The sequence below is a fragment of the Ranitomeya imitator genome, chromosome 2, assembly GCF_032444005.1.
Source record: "Ranitomeya imitator isolate aRanImi1 chromosome 2, aRanImi1.pri, whole genome shotgun sequence".
Classification (NCBI taxonomy): domain Eukaryota; kingdom Metazoa; phylum Chordata; class Amphibia; order Anura; family Dendrobatidae; genus Ranitomeya; species Ranitomeya imitator.
Window position 1 is genome coordinate 344262192 of NC_091283.1, and position 17027 is coordinate 344279218.

Here is a 17027-nt window from a genome sequence, read left to right on the forward strand (position 1 = left end):
TGTACATAAGCCCCTGTACTTTGTCTCCTCCCACCTCATTGTAGATTGTAAGCTCTCATGAGTCATGAACATTTTCCTTTTTTTACATAAAATTTACCTTGAAACCAAATTTTTTTTAAATTTTCACAAGGGTATCAGCAAGAAATGGGGATTTTTGTGTTACTCACCGTAAAATCCTTTTCTCCGAGACGCTCATTGGGGGACACAGGACAGTGGGTGTATGCTTCTGCCGCCAGGAGGCTGACACTAAGTAAACATAAAAAAAGTGTAGCTCCTCCTCCGTCGTATACACCCTGACACTGGTTACCAGAGAATCCAGTTTGGTGCAAAAGCAGTAGGAGAACAAAAAACGAGAAATAATATAACAGCATAAATACAGAAAACTTATGTCTAGAAAAGACCTACAGACTGATAAATTCAGATACAACAAAAGCAGCCATCCGGCTACCAGGGAGGGAGCTGTGTCCCCCAATGAGCGTCTCGGAGAAAAGGATTTTATGGTGAGTAACACAAAAATCCCTATTTCTCCTTCGCCTCATTGGGGGACACAGGACAGTGGGATGTCCTAAAGCAGTCCCTGGGTGGGGAATTAACTCACCGGTTATAATTATCCAAGCAGCTGTCGTTATAAGTGCGTTACTGCTGCCTGAAGAATCCTTCTACCCAGACCTGCATCTGCAGAGATCTGGGAGTGGACATTGTAATGATTGGCAAAGATATGCAGACTAGACCAAGTCGCAGCTCTGCAAACCTGTTCTGCTGAGGCCTGGTGCCGAATCGCCCAGGAAGCCCCCACTGCTCTAGTGGAGTGAGCCTTGATTCCAGCCGGGACCGTCATGCCTTTGGCGCGGTAGGCCTCCTGAATAGCTGAACGTATCCACCTGGCCAAGGTAAATTTTGAGGCAGCGAATCCCTTCCTGCAACCCTCTGGGAGGACAAACAGAGCATCCGTCTGTAGAAAAGGAGCTGTTCGAGAAATGTACCTCCTCAGCGCTCTCACTAGGTCCAATGTATGGAGAGCTTTTTCCACACAGTGCGTCGGTGCCGGACAAAAAGAGGGAACAACTATATCCTCATTAATGTGGAACGAGGAAACAACCTTCGGCAAAAAGGAGGGCGCTGGTCTGAGAACCACCTTATCCTGATGGAACCGTAAAAAAGGAACACGACAGGAAAGGGGTGCCAGCTCTGATGCCCGCCTTATGGAAGTTATGGCCACTAAGAATACGACCTTCCAGGAAAGGAAAGTTAAGGAAATATCCTGAAGAGGCTCGAAAGGAATTTCCTGTAAAGCCCTTAAGACCAAATTAAGGTCCTAAGCTTCCAAAGGAGTTTTATAAGGAGGGACCTTATGAGCGACTCCCTGAAAAAAGGTCCTCACCTGTTGGTTAGTAGCAATCCTGCATTGAAAAAGGATCGACAAGGCTGAAGTCTGCCATTTAAGAGTCCTTGGAGCCAGCCCTGAATCCAAGCCTGCCTGGAGAAAGGCAAGAATATTTGGAACGGAAAAACGCAGAGGAGGCAGCCCGCGCTCTCTGCACCATGAAAGAAAAACCTTCCAAGTATGATAATAAATCCGAGCCGAAAGGGTTTTTCGGGCACTCATCATGGCATCAGCCACCTCTTGGGAGATCCTGGCCTGAGTTAACACCCAAGATTCAACGGCCAGGCCGTCAAACGCAGGACCCCTGAGTTCTGGTGGTAAATCGGCCCTTAAGATAAAAGATCTGGACGGTCGGGGAGCCGCCACAGAGCACCGGAGACAAGCTGTACTAGGTCCGCGTACCACGACCGCCACGGGCAAAAAGAATAGCAGGCACTCTCTCTGACTTGATCTTCTTGATTACTTTCGGGAGCAGTGCCAGAGGGGGAAACAGATATGGGAGATGAAACTGGTTCCAGGTCAGAACTAGCGCATCCCCGGCGATTGCCTGTGGATCTCGATACTGGGCGACAAATCTGGGTATCTTGGCATTCCTCCCGGACGCCATTAGATCCACGTCCGGAGTCCACCATTGATGGCATATTTGCTGAAATACCTCGGGATGGAGAGACCATTCCCCGAACACCAGGCCCTGCTGACTGAGGAAGTCCGCCGCCCAGTTCTCATCGCCTGGAATGTGGACTGCCTAAATCACTGAGTGATTCCTCTTGGCCCAGTACAGAATTTGCTTTACTTCCTGCATGGCCGCCTTGCTGTGGGTGCCCCCTGATTTATGTATGCCACAGCTGTGGCATTGTCTGATTGAATCCGGACAAGGACCCGGACAAGGACCCGCCAGAAGATGATGGAAATGCTGCAAAGCCAGTCGAACTGCCTGAATCTCCAAGAGATTGATAGGAAGACCTGACTCCCGGGGGGACCAGCGCCCCTGAGCAGTGTGGTGAAAGAACACCGCTCCCCAACCTAGCAGACTGGCATCCGTTGTAACCACTAGCCAATTGGTTGGAGGAAAGGGTTTCCCCTTTAGTAGGGGCTGTTTAACCACCATGAAAGAGCCTGTCTGACCTGGGTTGACAACCGGAACCTGAGGTTGAGGGAGAATGGATTTTTGTCCCATGCTGCTAAAAGTGCATGCTGGAGAGGCCGAAGATGAAGCTGTGCAAATGATACGGCTTCTATTGTTGCAACCATCCTTCCTAAGACCCTCATGCAGGACCGGATTGTATGAAAGTATGGTTGCCGAAGGTTCCTCACCTCTCGCCGAAGGGCTAGGACCTTGTTCTGGGGCAGGATCGAGAGGGCTTGAGAGGTGTCGAAAATTATCCCTAGAAAAGAGATTTTCCGGGATGGTACCAGGGATGACTTCTTTAAATTCACTAGCCAACCTAGACGAGAAAGTGTCTAGAGAAATGCTGACATTCTCCTCGCAGGCCTGAAAGGTCGGCCCTTTGATGAGAAGGTTGTCTAAATATGGCAAGACTACTATGCCTCGGGAGTGCAGAATGGACACCACAGTTGACATGACCTTTGTGAACACCCTGGGGGTAAAGCCATGAACTGGAAGTGTAAGTTGTTTATGGCAAACAGGAGAAATCTATGATGGGAAGGAAATATGGGAATATGCAGTTAAGCATCCTGAATGTCTATCGAGGCCAAGAACTCCCCCTTTTCCATCGACACAATGACTAACCGGAGAGATTCCATCCGAAAGTGACGAATGTTGACAAACCTGTTTAAGCGTTTCAGATCCAGAATGGGCCTTACTGATCCGTCCTTTTTGGGTACTACAAATAGATTGGAATAGAACCCCTGAAATCTCTCCTCCCTTGGAACAGGAATGATGACCCCGCGGAGATGAAGGGACTCTATAGAATTAAAAAGGGCTTGACGCCTGGACTCGGACCTGGGAAGACAGGATGGGAAGAACCAGTGTGGAGGTTGACAAACCAGGTCTATCTTGTACCCTGAAGACACGAGCTCTCCCACCCACTTGTTGTGAATTGAATGGAGCCAGGCCTGGTGAAACAAAAGTAGGCGCCCGCCTACTCTGTCGGACCCCCTGGATATAGGCGGCTGGGAACGTATTCTTCCCCCTGGGTTGGCTCTATAGGAGACCCGACTGTCTCGGTCCAGATTGGGTCGAACCTGCGTTGCGGAACCCGACGCTGGGGTCCATCTGGTATTGCGAAAGGGTTTGAAATGAGCCTGAAATTGGCGATGAAAAGGCTGTCTAGTTCTCTGCTGTGGGAGAAAATTGCTTTTCCCTCCTGTGGTATCAGAAATAAGCTGATCCAGGTTCTCTCCGAATAAGCGACCCCCCTGATACGGGAGGGTTGTAAGAGATTTCTTAGAGGTAGAGTCTGCCCGCCAAGTTCTTAACCAGAGAGCCCTTCTAATGGCAATTGCCTTTGCTGCTGCAGAAGCAGCACAGTCTACCGCAGCTAAGGATGCATTAATCAGATAGCTCCCAACAAGGGTTATCTTACTTGACATTTCTGTCAACTCCGCTGGTAAGTCTCTCTCTTGAAGAGCCTTTGTCAAAGATTCTGACCAAGACATCATGGCTTTAGCAACCCAAGTTGCCGCAAAAGAGGGAAAAAGGGCTGAACTTGAAGATTCAAAAATGGAACGAGCCAAACTTTCTATAAGACGATCTGTGGGATCCTTAATAGAAGAGCCGTTGGGAAGGGATAACGAAGTGTTAGAGGCTAAGCGGGACACCGGCGGATCTACCGAAGGAGATTCCGCCCATCTACTACGTAGCTCAGGAGAAAAAGGGTATCCTGCTTTCAAGGCCTTCTGCCCTGAAAAACGTTTGTCCGGGTGCTCCCGGTTTCACTGAACCAGGTCCTCAAACTCGGGGTGAGAGGAAAACACTGAGATAGTCTGGCCCGCTTAAAAGAAACCTTGTGATCCGATGGTAAGACAAGTTCGTCTTCTATTCCCAGGGTCTGATTGACAGCCTCAATCAGGCTATCTACTGACTCCTGAAACCCAGGAGTCTCTAAATTAAGGGACCCCTCTGACTCATAGTCTGAACAGAGTTCCCTGCTTTCTGCTGGGGAAGGAGAGCGAGAGACGGAACTCCAGGATGCTGATGCACCTGATGGCCCGGGAGACGCTGTGGGATTTCGCTTCCCCCGCGTCTGCCCAGTGTGAGCGCGGCCCCTGCAAGCCGGAGGCCACTGAGAATCCGAAGCTCTCTCTAAGACAGATGAACTGCTGTCCCTGACTCCAGCCGGGGTCTTAAGGGACTCGATTGCTTTAGTTAGGGATGCCATGGATTGCGATAATGACGTGACCCATTCCGGTGGAACCACCCCAGTCTCTGCCTGAGAGGCAGGAGTAACAGCCGGGGAGATTGCAAAGGGAACGAGCAGGTGGGGGGGGGGGGGCTCCTGAGCGCGTTCGGAATCACAGGCCTCACAGAGACGATTGCTCTGGGCATGCGGGAAGGCAGAACGACAGGCTACACAAACAGTATATAGGGCCGTGTGAGACTTGACCCTTCTAGACATAGCGTTCCATAAATGCTCTACCCAGGGCCTTAGACTGGGAAAAAAATAATGCTTCTGCTGTCAGGCTGGAGGGAGAAGCACTTACCCCAGTCCTGTGTCCCCCGCATACCATGTGGAACTGGACGCCAAAAGATGTGCCACCTATATCTTCAGCTGCCCTCAGGGGGCGGAACCGCTTGGATTGCAGCGCCGATGCGGCCTGTAGCAGGCCGAAGCAGGGGCCTCTATTTGCCCCAGTGAGGAGAGGAGGGGAGGACCGGAAGACGCACCGGAGGGGGCGGAGCCTCACAGCGCGGTCTGTCCAGGACGGAAGCCGAGCCTGATTGACCCGGAAGTGTATCCGGGAGGCTAGGCCAGAGTCTGGAGCCTCTGGAAAGGCCGCGGCGCCGGCCGCACCGGACCGCTGCAGTGCCGTCAAGCGCCGGACGAACAGCAGCGGCGACCGGAGCTTTGGAGGACTGCGGCGCCGCATATTAACCTGGCGCCAGACCTGCTCAGGGAAGCTTGAACCTGCCTAAAAGGCAATCAGCGTTGCATCAGGAGCCCCCTTTTTAGCCTCCACCCCTTTTGCAAGCTGAACCCTCTGCGAGAAGAGGACTAGCGTGTTTTTTTTTTTTTAAATCTAGCGAGGGGAGAGGAGAATACATGATGGTGCAGGAACCCCAACTCCTTTTCAGCCCTGGGATAAGGAGAAGGAACGTCCACCACCCCTCTATCACCGTTGCCAAAACATAGGTGTAGAAAAAAGGGGGGGCACACGGACATCTGTGGGCACTTGTACAGCTTATGGTCTGAAATACCTTAGGGTGGTCAGGGCCAAGTCCGGCGTGCAATCTCACGTCGTGGGAAAGGATACGTGGAGGATACTCGCACGTGCTTGCCCATTGCTGGTTTGGGGAGATCAACCCCCTCAAAAGAGTCCGTCGCCCCTCTCAATCTATATGATGTAGAAATGAAAAAGGGTCCGAAGGATCCGGGACCCAGAGGTGTGCCTCCTTCAGACACTAAGCATGAACTGGATTCTCTGGTAGCCAGTGTCAGGGTGTATACGACGGAGGAGGAGCTAAACTTTTTTTTATGTTTACTTATTGTCAGCCTCCTGTCGGCAGAAGCATACACCCACTGTCCTGTGTCCCCCAATGAGGCGAAGGGAAAAAAATGAACCACAAAATTTGTTGTGCAATTTCTCCTAAGTACACAGATATCCCAGATGTGGGGGAAAGCCATTGTTTGGGCGCATGGCAAGGCTCAGAAGGGAGGGAGCACAGTTTGACTTTTTGAACGCAAAATTGGCTGCAATAAATGGTGAGTGCCAAGTCACTTTTGGAGACCCCTGATGTACCTAAACAGTGGAACCCCCCCAATTCTAACTGCAATCCAAACCCTAATCTCAACCCTAACGATAATTCAAACCAAAACCACAACCATAAACCCAAATCACAACCCTAACCCCATCACAACCCTAACCTCAACCCTAATCATTATCCAAACCATAACCCCAACTCTAAGCACAACCCTAACCACAACTCTAAACCCAACACAACCATAACCACAACCCTAGCCCAACCCTAACCCTACCCCCAATTCTAGCCCTAGTCTAACTCTAACCCTAGCCCAACCCTAACCATAGCCCAACCCTAACCAATGCCCAACCCTAACCAAAGCCCAACCCTAGCCAAACCTTAACCCTAGCTCTAGCCCCAACCCTAGCCCAACCCTAACCCTAGCCCCAAACGTAACCCTAGCCCAACCCTAACCTTAGCCCAACCCTAACCCTAGCTCCAACCCGAACCCTAGCAGAAAAATGGAAATAAATAACTTTTTTTATTATTATTTTTGCCTAACTAAGGGGGTGATAAAGGAGAATTTGATTTACTATTTTTTTTATTTTGAACACTGTGATAGACCCCATCACATGGGAAGGATTTCTCATTGTGTGCGAGGGCCGGCCGGCAGATCTCAGCAAAGACACTGTGCATGCGCCCTCCATTTTCTTGCCGGAAGACACCGGCGGCTGGGGGACAAGGACCGAGGGAAGACAGGAGGGTCCAAGGACACTGGACGTACCGTTGGGGCTCGGAGGACCCCATTTCCCTCTCCTCTCATGTGCTAGTTCACATCAGAGGAGAGCAAAATTAAAAGGGAAATCAGACTTTATTTTTTTGCGGTCGCAGTTATTCCATGAATAAAGGTGATCGCAACACTGGGGTCAGTAAAAACCATTTTCTCCGGGGTCTCCGCCTCACACGGTAGCGGAGAACCTAGAGAATTTCCAACGCTGGAGGCGCTATACACTTATTTCTCAGCGCCGTTAAAAAGCGGTGCTGAGTAATAAGTACCCTTAACTGCCGCCGTTAAAAGGCGTATCGGCAGTCGCCAAAGGGTTAAGGATCCGCAATATTGGACCTAATTTTTACCAAGAAGGAGGAAATGGTTGAGGAGGTAAAGATGGCCGGGAATGTAGGAGTCAGCGATCATGCTATCTTCGAGTTTTGGATTAAAAGAGGAAGAAGAGGAGGAAGACCAGTGAGGACTCAGACTAAGGTTGGATTTCAGAAAGGCAGATATGAATGGATTCATAAAGAGGGTAGGAAAGGTCCAATGGCTGGGGGGACATATCTAAAGAAGGTCCTTCTCAAAAAATTAGCATATAGTGTTAAATTTCATTATTTACCATAATGTAATGATTACAATTAAACTTTCATATATTATAGATTCATTATCCACCAACTGAAATTTGTCAGGTCTTTTATTGTTTTAATACTGATGATTTTGGCATACAACTCCTGATAACCCAAAAAACCTGTCTCAATAAATTAGCATATTTCACCCATCCAATCAAATAAAAGTGTTTTTTAATAACAAACAAAAAAAACATCAAATAATAATGTTCAGTTATGCACTCAATACTTGGTCGGGAATCCTTTGGCAGAAATGACTGCTTCAATGCGGCGTGGCATGGAGGCAATCAGCCTGTGACACTGCTGAGATGTTATGGAGGCCCAGGATGCTTCAATAGCGGCCTTAAGCTCATCCAGAGTGTTGGGTCTTGCGTCTCTCAACTTTCTCTTCACAATATCCCACAGATTCTCTATGGGGTTCAGGTCAGGAGAGTTGGCAGGCCAATTGAGCACAGTAATACCATGGTCAGTAAACCATTTACCAGTGGTTTTGGCACTGTGAGCAGGTGCCAGGTCGTGCTGAAAAATGAAATCTTCATCTCCATAAAGCATTTCAGCCGATGGAAGCATGAAGTGCTCCAAAATCTCCTGATAGCTAGCTGCATTGACCCTGCCCTTGATGAAACACAGTGGACCAACACCAGCAGCTGACATGGCACCCCACACCATCACTGACTGTGGGTACTTGACACTGGACTTCAGGCATTTTGGCATTTCCTTCTCCCCAGTCTTCCTCCAGACTCTGGCACCTTGATTTCCGAATGACATGCAAAATTTGCTTTCATCAGAAAAAAGTACTTGGGACCACTTAGCAACAGTCCAGTGCTGCTTCTCTGTAGCCCAGGTCAGGCGCCTCTGCCGCTGTTTATGGTTCAAAAGTGGCTTTACCTGGGGAATGCGGCACCTGTAGCCCATTTCCTGCACACGCCTGTGCACGGTGGCTCTGGATGTTTCCACACCAGACTCAGTCCACTGCTTCCTCAGGTTCCCCAAGGTCTGGAATCGGTCCTTCTCCACAATCTTCCTCAGGGTCCGGTCTCCTCTTCTCGTTGTACAGCGTTTTCTGCCACATTGTTTCCTTCCAACAGACTTACCATTGAGGTGCCTTGATACAGCACTCTGGGAACAGCCTATTTGTTGAGAAATTTCTTTCTGGGTCTTACCCTCTTGCTTGAGGGTGTCAATGATGGCCTTCTTGACATCTGTCAGGTCGCTAGTCTTTCCCATGATGGGTAAAAGCCTCAGGTATCTTTTGCATGTGTTTAGAGTTAATTAGTTGATTCAGAAGATTAGGGTAATAGGTCGTTTAGAGAACCTTTTCTTGATATGCTAATTTATTGAGACAGGTTTTTTGGGTTATCAGGAGTTGTATGCCAAAATCATCAGTATTAAAACAATAAAAGACCTGACAAATTTCAGTTGGTGGATAATGAATCTATAATATATGAAAGTTTAATTGTAATCATTACATTATGGTAAATAATGAAATTTAACACTATATGCTAATTTTTTGAGAAGGACCTGTAATGCTGTCTGCAGGGAATGCAGGGCAAAAGTTAGAAGAGCCAAAGTCAATAATGAAGTAAGGCTTGCAAGGGAGATCAAAAGCAATAAAAAATGATTTTGTATGTATGTCAAGAGCAAAATAAAAGTAAAAGATGCTATAGGATTTTTACAGGATGAAAACGATGAATGGTCAAAAATTATGTTGAGAAACTCAAAGAGTGGTGATAAATGGTTGTACATCCAATTGGAAGAGTGTTTTAAGTAGAGTACCACAAAGTTCTGTCCTGGTCTCTCTGTTGTTCAACATTTTTATACATGATCTAGAAAAGGGAACTGAAGGTAAACTTATCAAATTTGCAGACTATACAAGGGTAGGAGGGATAGCTAAGACTAGAGAAAACAGAGAAAGAATTTAGAAGGATCTAGATAAGCTTGAACAAAGGGCAGCGACTAATAGAATGGTTATTTAACAGGGAGAAATGCAAGATTCTATATCTGGGCAAGAAAAGCCAAAATTACATCTATAGAATTGGAGGAATAGAACTAAGCCTCAGCACGTGTGGAAAAAGACTTGGGTATACTAATAAAAAACTGAGGACTAAGAGCACTATACGTGTTCGAAACGCGTCCAGTTATTCAAGACATTCCTTCCTCCAGTATTCACTGGTTTGTCAAGCAGCTTACTTTTTAAATTTGTCCAAATAAAGACTTTTGATTTTATTTCCTGAGCTGGATACCTTGATTTTCATGCACAAGTACCTGGCGTGAAGCAGAGACGTTTCCGTGCTGGGATCAAATTTCTCATGGGCTGTGAGAATACCATCACAAGGGTGAACTGAATCATTTTCTTTTTTCTATACTATTAAATCACAGACTGCACATGTGTCTTTTTTAAAGACTACCAGGCAGTTAAAGACTCACATAGGTGAGGAAGGCCAATCCCACCACAATCAAACTACCATACACAAAGACATAGAGAAGGTAGATTCATCCAATGAGATATCTGGATTTCAGGAAGCCAAGAGCATCATTACCCTCTGCTTTCTCTTAGAGGCCCATCATAATATTTTTCAAGTGATTTTCTAGCTTGTCAGGACATTCTACGTACGCTGTCATTTGGCTTTGTAGTTTACAGATCTGGGCAGGTAAAAGTCAATGTCTTCTAAATCCAGGGGGTAGGTGGATGGTCCAGGTTATAAGTCCTATAGAAGGATTTTCAATGCTCAAAATCATTTGAACAGTTTGAGGTGGAAGAGAATCCTGTGGTCTGGAAGCAAATTGGTGATCACGCGATTATGATATGGCCGGACTACACCACTGATAATGCAGCCATAGCTCTGCACTGAGAACAATCCCTAGCTTATCTGTATTTAGTGGTTACTACTCACCTGGGTAGTCATATGTAGGAATCTCCTCTTTACACTGCTCACCACTCCTCACGTATGTCTCTGTAGTATTAATATGGGTTATATTTTCACCCTGAAACAAAAATTGTAAAAGACACAGACAGATGAGAAGTTACATCTATGAACAGCTCTGATCCTGCCATCTCCACCGTTCTCATTACACAAGTATAAAACATATAATACTAGTGGATAAAACAAGACTAAACACAAGACATTCACAGCCATCTACACATCATAGGGGAGATCTCATGACTAGAGATATGCGAATTTCTTCGGGTCTCTGCTTATTCGGCAAGCTATAGCGCTTACGAATAAGCTGTAGAGGGAACCCGGCTTCCTGGATCGCGACGGCTGATCAGCTGTTTGGCTCCACAGTTTCATGTGTTGTGGCTGTGTTACAGCTGACTAGCAGTGGATACCACGTTGCTGCAGGACACTTCCACGCACTGTCTCTTATCACAGGCTCGGCCGGCAGTGTTCAACCTTCTGACACTGATAGTCACAGTTTCCACAGCGCTCATTTAAAGTGATCCTTTTACCACTGTCCGACTCACTAAATTGGACAAGAGTACGCCCATACTGTGCAGTCTGTAACTGATGAAGGCCAAACCAGGCCGAAACGTTTTGATTTCTGACTGCATTAAACACAAAATCATCTTCCAAAGTTGAGTGCCAAGTATTCTTCTTAATTGTATACGGTGGCTGTGTGACAGACACGACATGAATGGAGAACCTGTTTGTTGGGCTCTCCATGCATGTGTTGTGACTGTCACACAGCCGCGACATATGCAGCTGCGGAGCCGAACAGCTGATCAGTCGGTGAGCTTTTTCGGTAAGGCTAGGTTCAGATTGCTTTTTAGCAGTCCGTTAGACTGACTGCATTACACCGAGGTAAAACGCAGGTGTAATGGGTGAGCGCTAGTGATGTGCAGTCATTGAGTGACGGACCCTGAGACGCGGGCTGCAGCGTTTCCGGGTCTGTCACCGCTAGCGCAGATAGAGCATCTGCTAGCTCTATCTGTGCTAGCGCGATGGCAAGTCGGCACTTGGGTTAACACAGCCCGTTTAACGCATGTGTTGAACGGGCTGCATTAACGCAATGTGAACCTAGCCTAAGTGCTATAGCTTGCAGAATAAGCAAGGACCCAAAGAAATTCGGTCATTTCTACTTATGACACCTTCTCTGTTATGATCCGGTGACCTTGGAGCAGCATGAGAACTTTCACTGGAGAAGGTGGCCACTATACTGACCTCAATCCTGAACTTAACACCGCAACTAGAAGTAGCCGTGGAGTGTACCTAACACACCTAGACACCTCGTCACAGCCGGAGGACTAAATACCCCTAAAGATGGAAATAGGAATACTATCTTGCCTCAGAGCAGATCCCCAAAGGATAGACAGCCCCCCACAAATATTGGCGGTGAGACAGAGAGGAAAAAACATACACAGGCAGAAAAACAGGATTTAGCACAGGAGGCCACTCTAGCTAAATAGGACAGGTTAGGACAGAGTTCTGTGCGGTCAGTATTAAAACCCTTCAAAAATATCCACAGCAGAATATACAAAAACTACCTACATCTAACTAATAGATGTAGGAGCGTAAATCTGCAACTCCAGTGAATCCTACAATCAGAGCAGGAATATAAACAAAAACTAGTACACAGCAGTGTGCCACAGACACAAAAACCAAACACTTATCTTTGCTGAATTTGGCAGCAAGCAGGAGAAGCCAGAAAGTGATCCAACACTTCACAAGGAACATTGACAACTGGCAAGGGCTAATGGATCCTGCACACCTAAATATCCCAGTCAGAACTGTAATCAGCAGATACACCTGGCCAGGACTGCGACTCAGAGACAACTGCATTCCCACCTACAACCACTGGAGGGAACCCAAGAGCAGAATTCACAACACTTCTCTCCATCTACCTGAGGATCCTGAGGAACACTGGGATCTTCTTCTTTACATTCCTGTGGAAGAGGAGGATGGGGGCATCTCTCTAGTGTAGTCCTCTTACTGGATAGATCTGGTGGAAACACATGCAAGGACTGAATTCATTCTTTACATAAAGATAATGATAGGTCGTCTGTATTTAGTCCTGTCTATTACCTGGAGATGTGAAGGGCTGGGGAACCTCCATCATGACGTCCTTGTACAAATCTTTGTGTCCTTCCAAATACTCCCACTCCTCCATGGAGAAATAGACGGCGACATCCTGACACCTAACAGGAACCTGACATATATAATGATACCATTATCACCCCGATCCTTTCATAGCATTACTGTATAATGTCCCAGAATTCCCAGCAATGTCACCTCCCCAGTCAGCAGCTCAATCATCTTGTAGGTGAGTCCTAGGATCTTCTGATTAATAATGTCCTCATGTATCAAGGGGTGAGGTGGAGGCCCAATGATTGGGCTCAGAGGTCTTTCCCACCCCTCAGACACAGGTGACCGACAGTGCTCACTAGAGGTCTTCTTCACTACTGTGTAATCCTGGTTATGGAGAGACACATTAATAAATCTCACTACAGACATTTCCTGAGTTCTCACCTCTCCAGTTCTGTCCATCTGTTATTACCACAGATAACAATGATGTAATGTGACGTCATCAGAATCTCTCACCTCTCCAGTAAGCCGGAAGACGATCTCTAGGGTAAGGTGTAATATCCTCTCCGCCATCTTGTCTCTGTCCATATCCATCTTTGATGGGTAAATCAGGAAAATTCTCTTCTATAGAAGATCTCCACTGAGAGGATCCGATATTGTAAAGACCTGAATGAGAAGATCATAAAAATCCTGTGTAATAATGCAAATACTGGAGATTATAAGGAAAACATATGAGAAGATTTATTATTTTACAGTATTTAGTTTTCTTCTTTACATCTATTAATAAATCCTATATAGTTTAGGCCACAGACAACAAGCAGTTTCTTCCTCGGAGTCGGCAGATGAATACGTTCCTCATAGACTCATCTTCCATAACGCTAATTCTCCTCTCATTTCCCGACACTGGAATCGGCATTAGCAATACTGCAGGAGATATTCATTACACGTGACAGGAGAAATAACTACTTCATGATGAGGACGACATCTTCATCTTCTGCTACGTCTCTAGACACATATTTGTCCAGAGTCCGTCACTGACCCCATCACCACCGGCCGTCTATATGAAGGTTTCCCGTCTTCCCCGCACTGTAATCTTCTATCACATTAGATCTCAGGTCTGATTCACACACTGAAGTTTGTGACGTTTTTAAAAGATTTTTTTGTTTGCACAAACATCGAGGACAGAAATGATCTGATCCCAAAGTCTCCATGTACAGTGTTTTATGGGGTTTATTTCTGGCCTTAAGCTTTCTTATATTACACGAAAAACACCAGAAAAAAAAAAGAAAATATTAACCCCTTTACCCCCCAAAGCATGTTTCCACCTTCATGACCAGGTCAAATTTTACAATTCTGACCAGTGTAACTTTATGTGTTAAATTGTCTCTTCAGAGAGAACTCTAGTGTCACCTATATGAAGTGGCAATCCTAAAAGGCAATATCGACTCTCTAATGAGCCTTGTCACATGACTTAGGATAAAAGCCAAAACCAAACTCTCAATTTGCAGACACAGTGTGACGGGGTACTGCCCCTCGTCAGCGCAAAGTGTGAGATCTGGTTTGGCTGAGTGAGAGGCATCTGACTAGTATCCAAAAAGTAAGGCTATGTGCACACGATGCGGATCCGCAGTGGATTTTTCCGCGCAGAAACGCTGCAGATCCGCACTGTGATGTACAGTGCAATGTAAATCAATGTGAAAAAAAAAAGCTGTGCAGATGGTGCAGAAAAATCAGAGCGGAAAAGCTGCGGATTTAAAAGAAGTGCATGTCACTTCTTTTGTGCGGATCTGCAGTGTTTCTGCACCCCTCCATTATAGAAATCCACAGTGGTAAAAACTGCACAAAATCCGCACAAAATCCGCATAAAAAACGCACAAAATCCGCATAAAATCACCGGCAAATCTGCACCTGCGGATTCTTCCAGGAGATGCGGATTTTGTGCAGAAAATTCTGCACCCCATTCCGCAACGTGTGCACATAGCCTAACATTCCTCCTTGAGGAGAGCAACACTTCAAGTCTGACATGCGGAGGTGAGGACACTTTTCCTCTGGGAGCAATGCTCCTAGGCATGTTAGGCTTGACATGTTGCTCTCCGCATTGTGGAACGTTGCCCCTCAATGTGCAGTGATTATATTGACACCTTGGGTTTGTCACAAATTTTTATACCAATTGGGCAGTGAACAAAAAATTATTACATTTTTACCACAAAATTTGGTTTTAGCCCCAGATTTTACATTTTCACATGGGGAAATGGGTAAAAATGGCATCAAAATTTGTCATATAATTCCTACTGAACGTGCAAATACCCCACATATGTCTGTACAGTGCGGCTTAGCAACACGGCGAGACTCTGGAGGGACGGAGCGCTATTTGCCACCATATACAGAGCCCCTAAGTGATAGAAGAGCAGAATTCCCCCTCAAGTGACCACATTTTGTAAATTATACCCCTTCGGGGCGATGATTTTGACCCCATGGGTGTTTTCCACAAACAAATAGCAGTGGATGTTGCCGAGTGAAAATGTAAAATCTGCTGTTGTACTTCTGGAAACACGCACCTGTAGATTAGGCGGGCTTTTATCGTTACAGAAATGCCAAACATGTGAGCGCTAATTGCCATTTAAGAACAATGTGGAGAGCAGAAGGGAGGGTGGCCCATGAATTTGGGAGTGCAGAATTCGCTGGATTCGCTTTTTTTTGGGTCAGTGAGAGCCAGAATTATTGCTGGTTGTTTCGTGATCAAATACTTATTTCATGCAATAATATGCAAATTAATTATGTAAAATCCATACAATGTGATTTTGGGGTTTTTATTTTAAAGGGAACCTGTCACCCCGTTTTTTCAAGATGAACTAAAAATACCGTTAAATAGGGGCAGAGCTGTGCTTTACATTAGTGTATTTTGTGAGCCTTTATTCCCCACCTATGCTGCCGAAATACCTTTGTAAAGTCGCCGTTTTGGGCTGTCACTCACGCTGGTCAGGTCATATGGGCGTGGTGACAGCGCTGTTTCTCCCCCAGTAGGGTTGAGCGAAACGGGTCGAACATTTTCAAAAGTCGCCGACTTTTGGCTATGTCGGGGTTTCATGAAACCCGATCCGACCCCTGTGCGGGGTCGGCCATGCGGTACGCGACTTTCGCGCCAAAGTCGCGTTTCAATGACGCGAAAAGCGCCATTTCTCAGCCAATGAAGGTAAACGCAGAGTGTGGGCAGCGTGATGACATAGGTCCTGGTCCCCACCATCTTAGAGAAGGGCATTGCAGTGATTGTCTTCCCCTGCTCACTTCCACTATGTCCGCACTCCCCCGAGCCGTGAACACGTCATGATGGATTTTTTACCTTCAATAAAGGTTTGATCTACGCAATCTGGTGAGTGCTGCCGCAGTTCTTCTTTTTTCATATTTATACTGGATTGTTTGTTTTTTCGTATGCACCTCCAGTTACTGAAGCCCTACACCCACAAGTGACTGTGTTCTTACCAGTACGTTACATTCAGGCTGTGCAGCAATACTTTTTTTTCTCTTCATTGATTGCAGTGATTGGCTTGCTGTCTGCGACGTCACAGGGGCTATAAAGAGGCGTTCCCGCCGACCGCCATCTTACTGCTGCTGATCTGAGCTTAGGGAGAGGTTGCTGCCGCTTTGTCAGAAGCAGGGATAGCGTTAGGCAGGGTCCATTAACCACAAAACCGCTTGTGCTGCAGCGATTTGCACTGTCCAACACCACCCTCGGTGTGCAGGGACAGTGGAAGTTTTTGTTTTTTTTTTTTCCCCTCAGCGCTGTAGCTCATTGGGCTGCCCTAGAAGGCTCCCTGATAGCTGCATTGCTGTGTGTACGCCGCTGTGCAAACCAACTGCTTTTTTCAAAGCACAAATCCTCTTGTTCCTTCCTTTCTGCACAGCTATCTTTTTTGTTTGTCCACACTTTTTATTTCATTTGTGCATCAGTCCACTCCTTATTGCTGCCTGCCATACCTGGCTGAGATTACTGCAGGCAGGGAGATAGTAGCTGCCTGCCATACCTGGCTGAGATTACTGCAGGCAGGGAGATAGTAATTGTAGGACATTCCCTGTGTTTTTTTTTTTTTTTTTTTTGGTGGGAGATTAAGATTGGCAATTTGGCATTTCTGCTAGAGTGCCATCCCTGTGTGTGCCATCTCTCTCACATAGTGGGCCATAGAAAGCCTTTTCATTTTTCTGTATTTTTTTTTGTGGGGTGTATAAATTCTCCCTGATAAAAATACAGTGGGAGATTAATATTGGCCTTTGGGCTTGTGTGCCAGTCCTGAGTGTGCCATCTCTCTCACAAATAGTGGGCCATAGAAAGCCTATTTTATTTTTTTTTGGGTTTTATAAATTC

The 17027-nt window shown here is 46.5% G+C and overlaps 1 protein-coding gene across 4 annotated transcripts in view; it reads right to left on the bottom strand.

The window, feature by feature from the left end:
* Positions 1-17027, bottom strand: part of LOC138663703 (oocyte zinc finger protein XlCOF22-like) — a 70865-nt gene that overhangs the window by 25930 nt on the left and 27908 nt on the right. For 2 of the 4 annotated variants that reach the window (XM_069750005.1, XM_069750006.1), the window contains 5 exons: positions 13184-13333; positions 12875-13054; positions 12668-12791; positions 12487-12584; positions 10538-10628 (listed from right to left, as the gene is read on the bottom strand). In XM_069750005.1, coding sequence (XP_069606106.1) covers positions 10538-10628; positions 12487-12584; positions 12668-12791; positions 12875-13054; positions 13184-13261 — 571 coding nt within the window. In that variant the 5' untranslated portion in view covers positions 13262-13333. Of the gene's footprint in view, positions 1-10537; positions 10629-12486; positions 12585-12667; positions 12792-12874; positions 13055-13111; positions 13334-17027 lie in introns of all 4 variants that reach the window. The other 2 variants (XM_069750007.1, XM_069750008.1) reach the window with 2 other exon arrangements.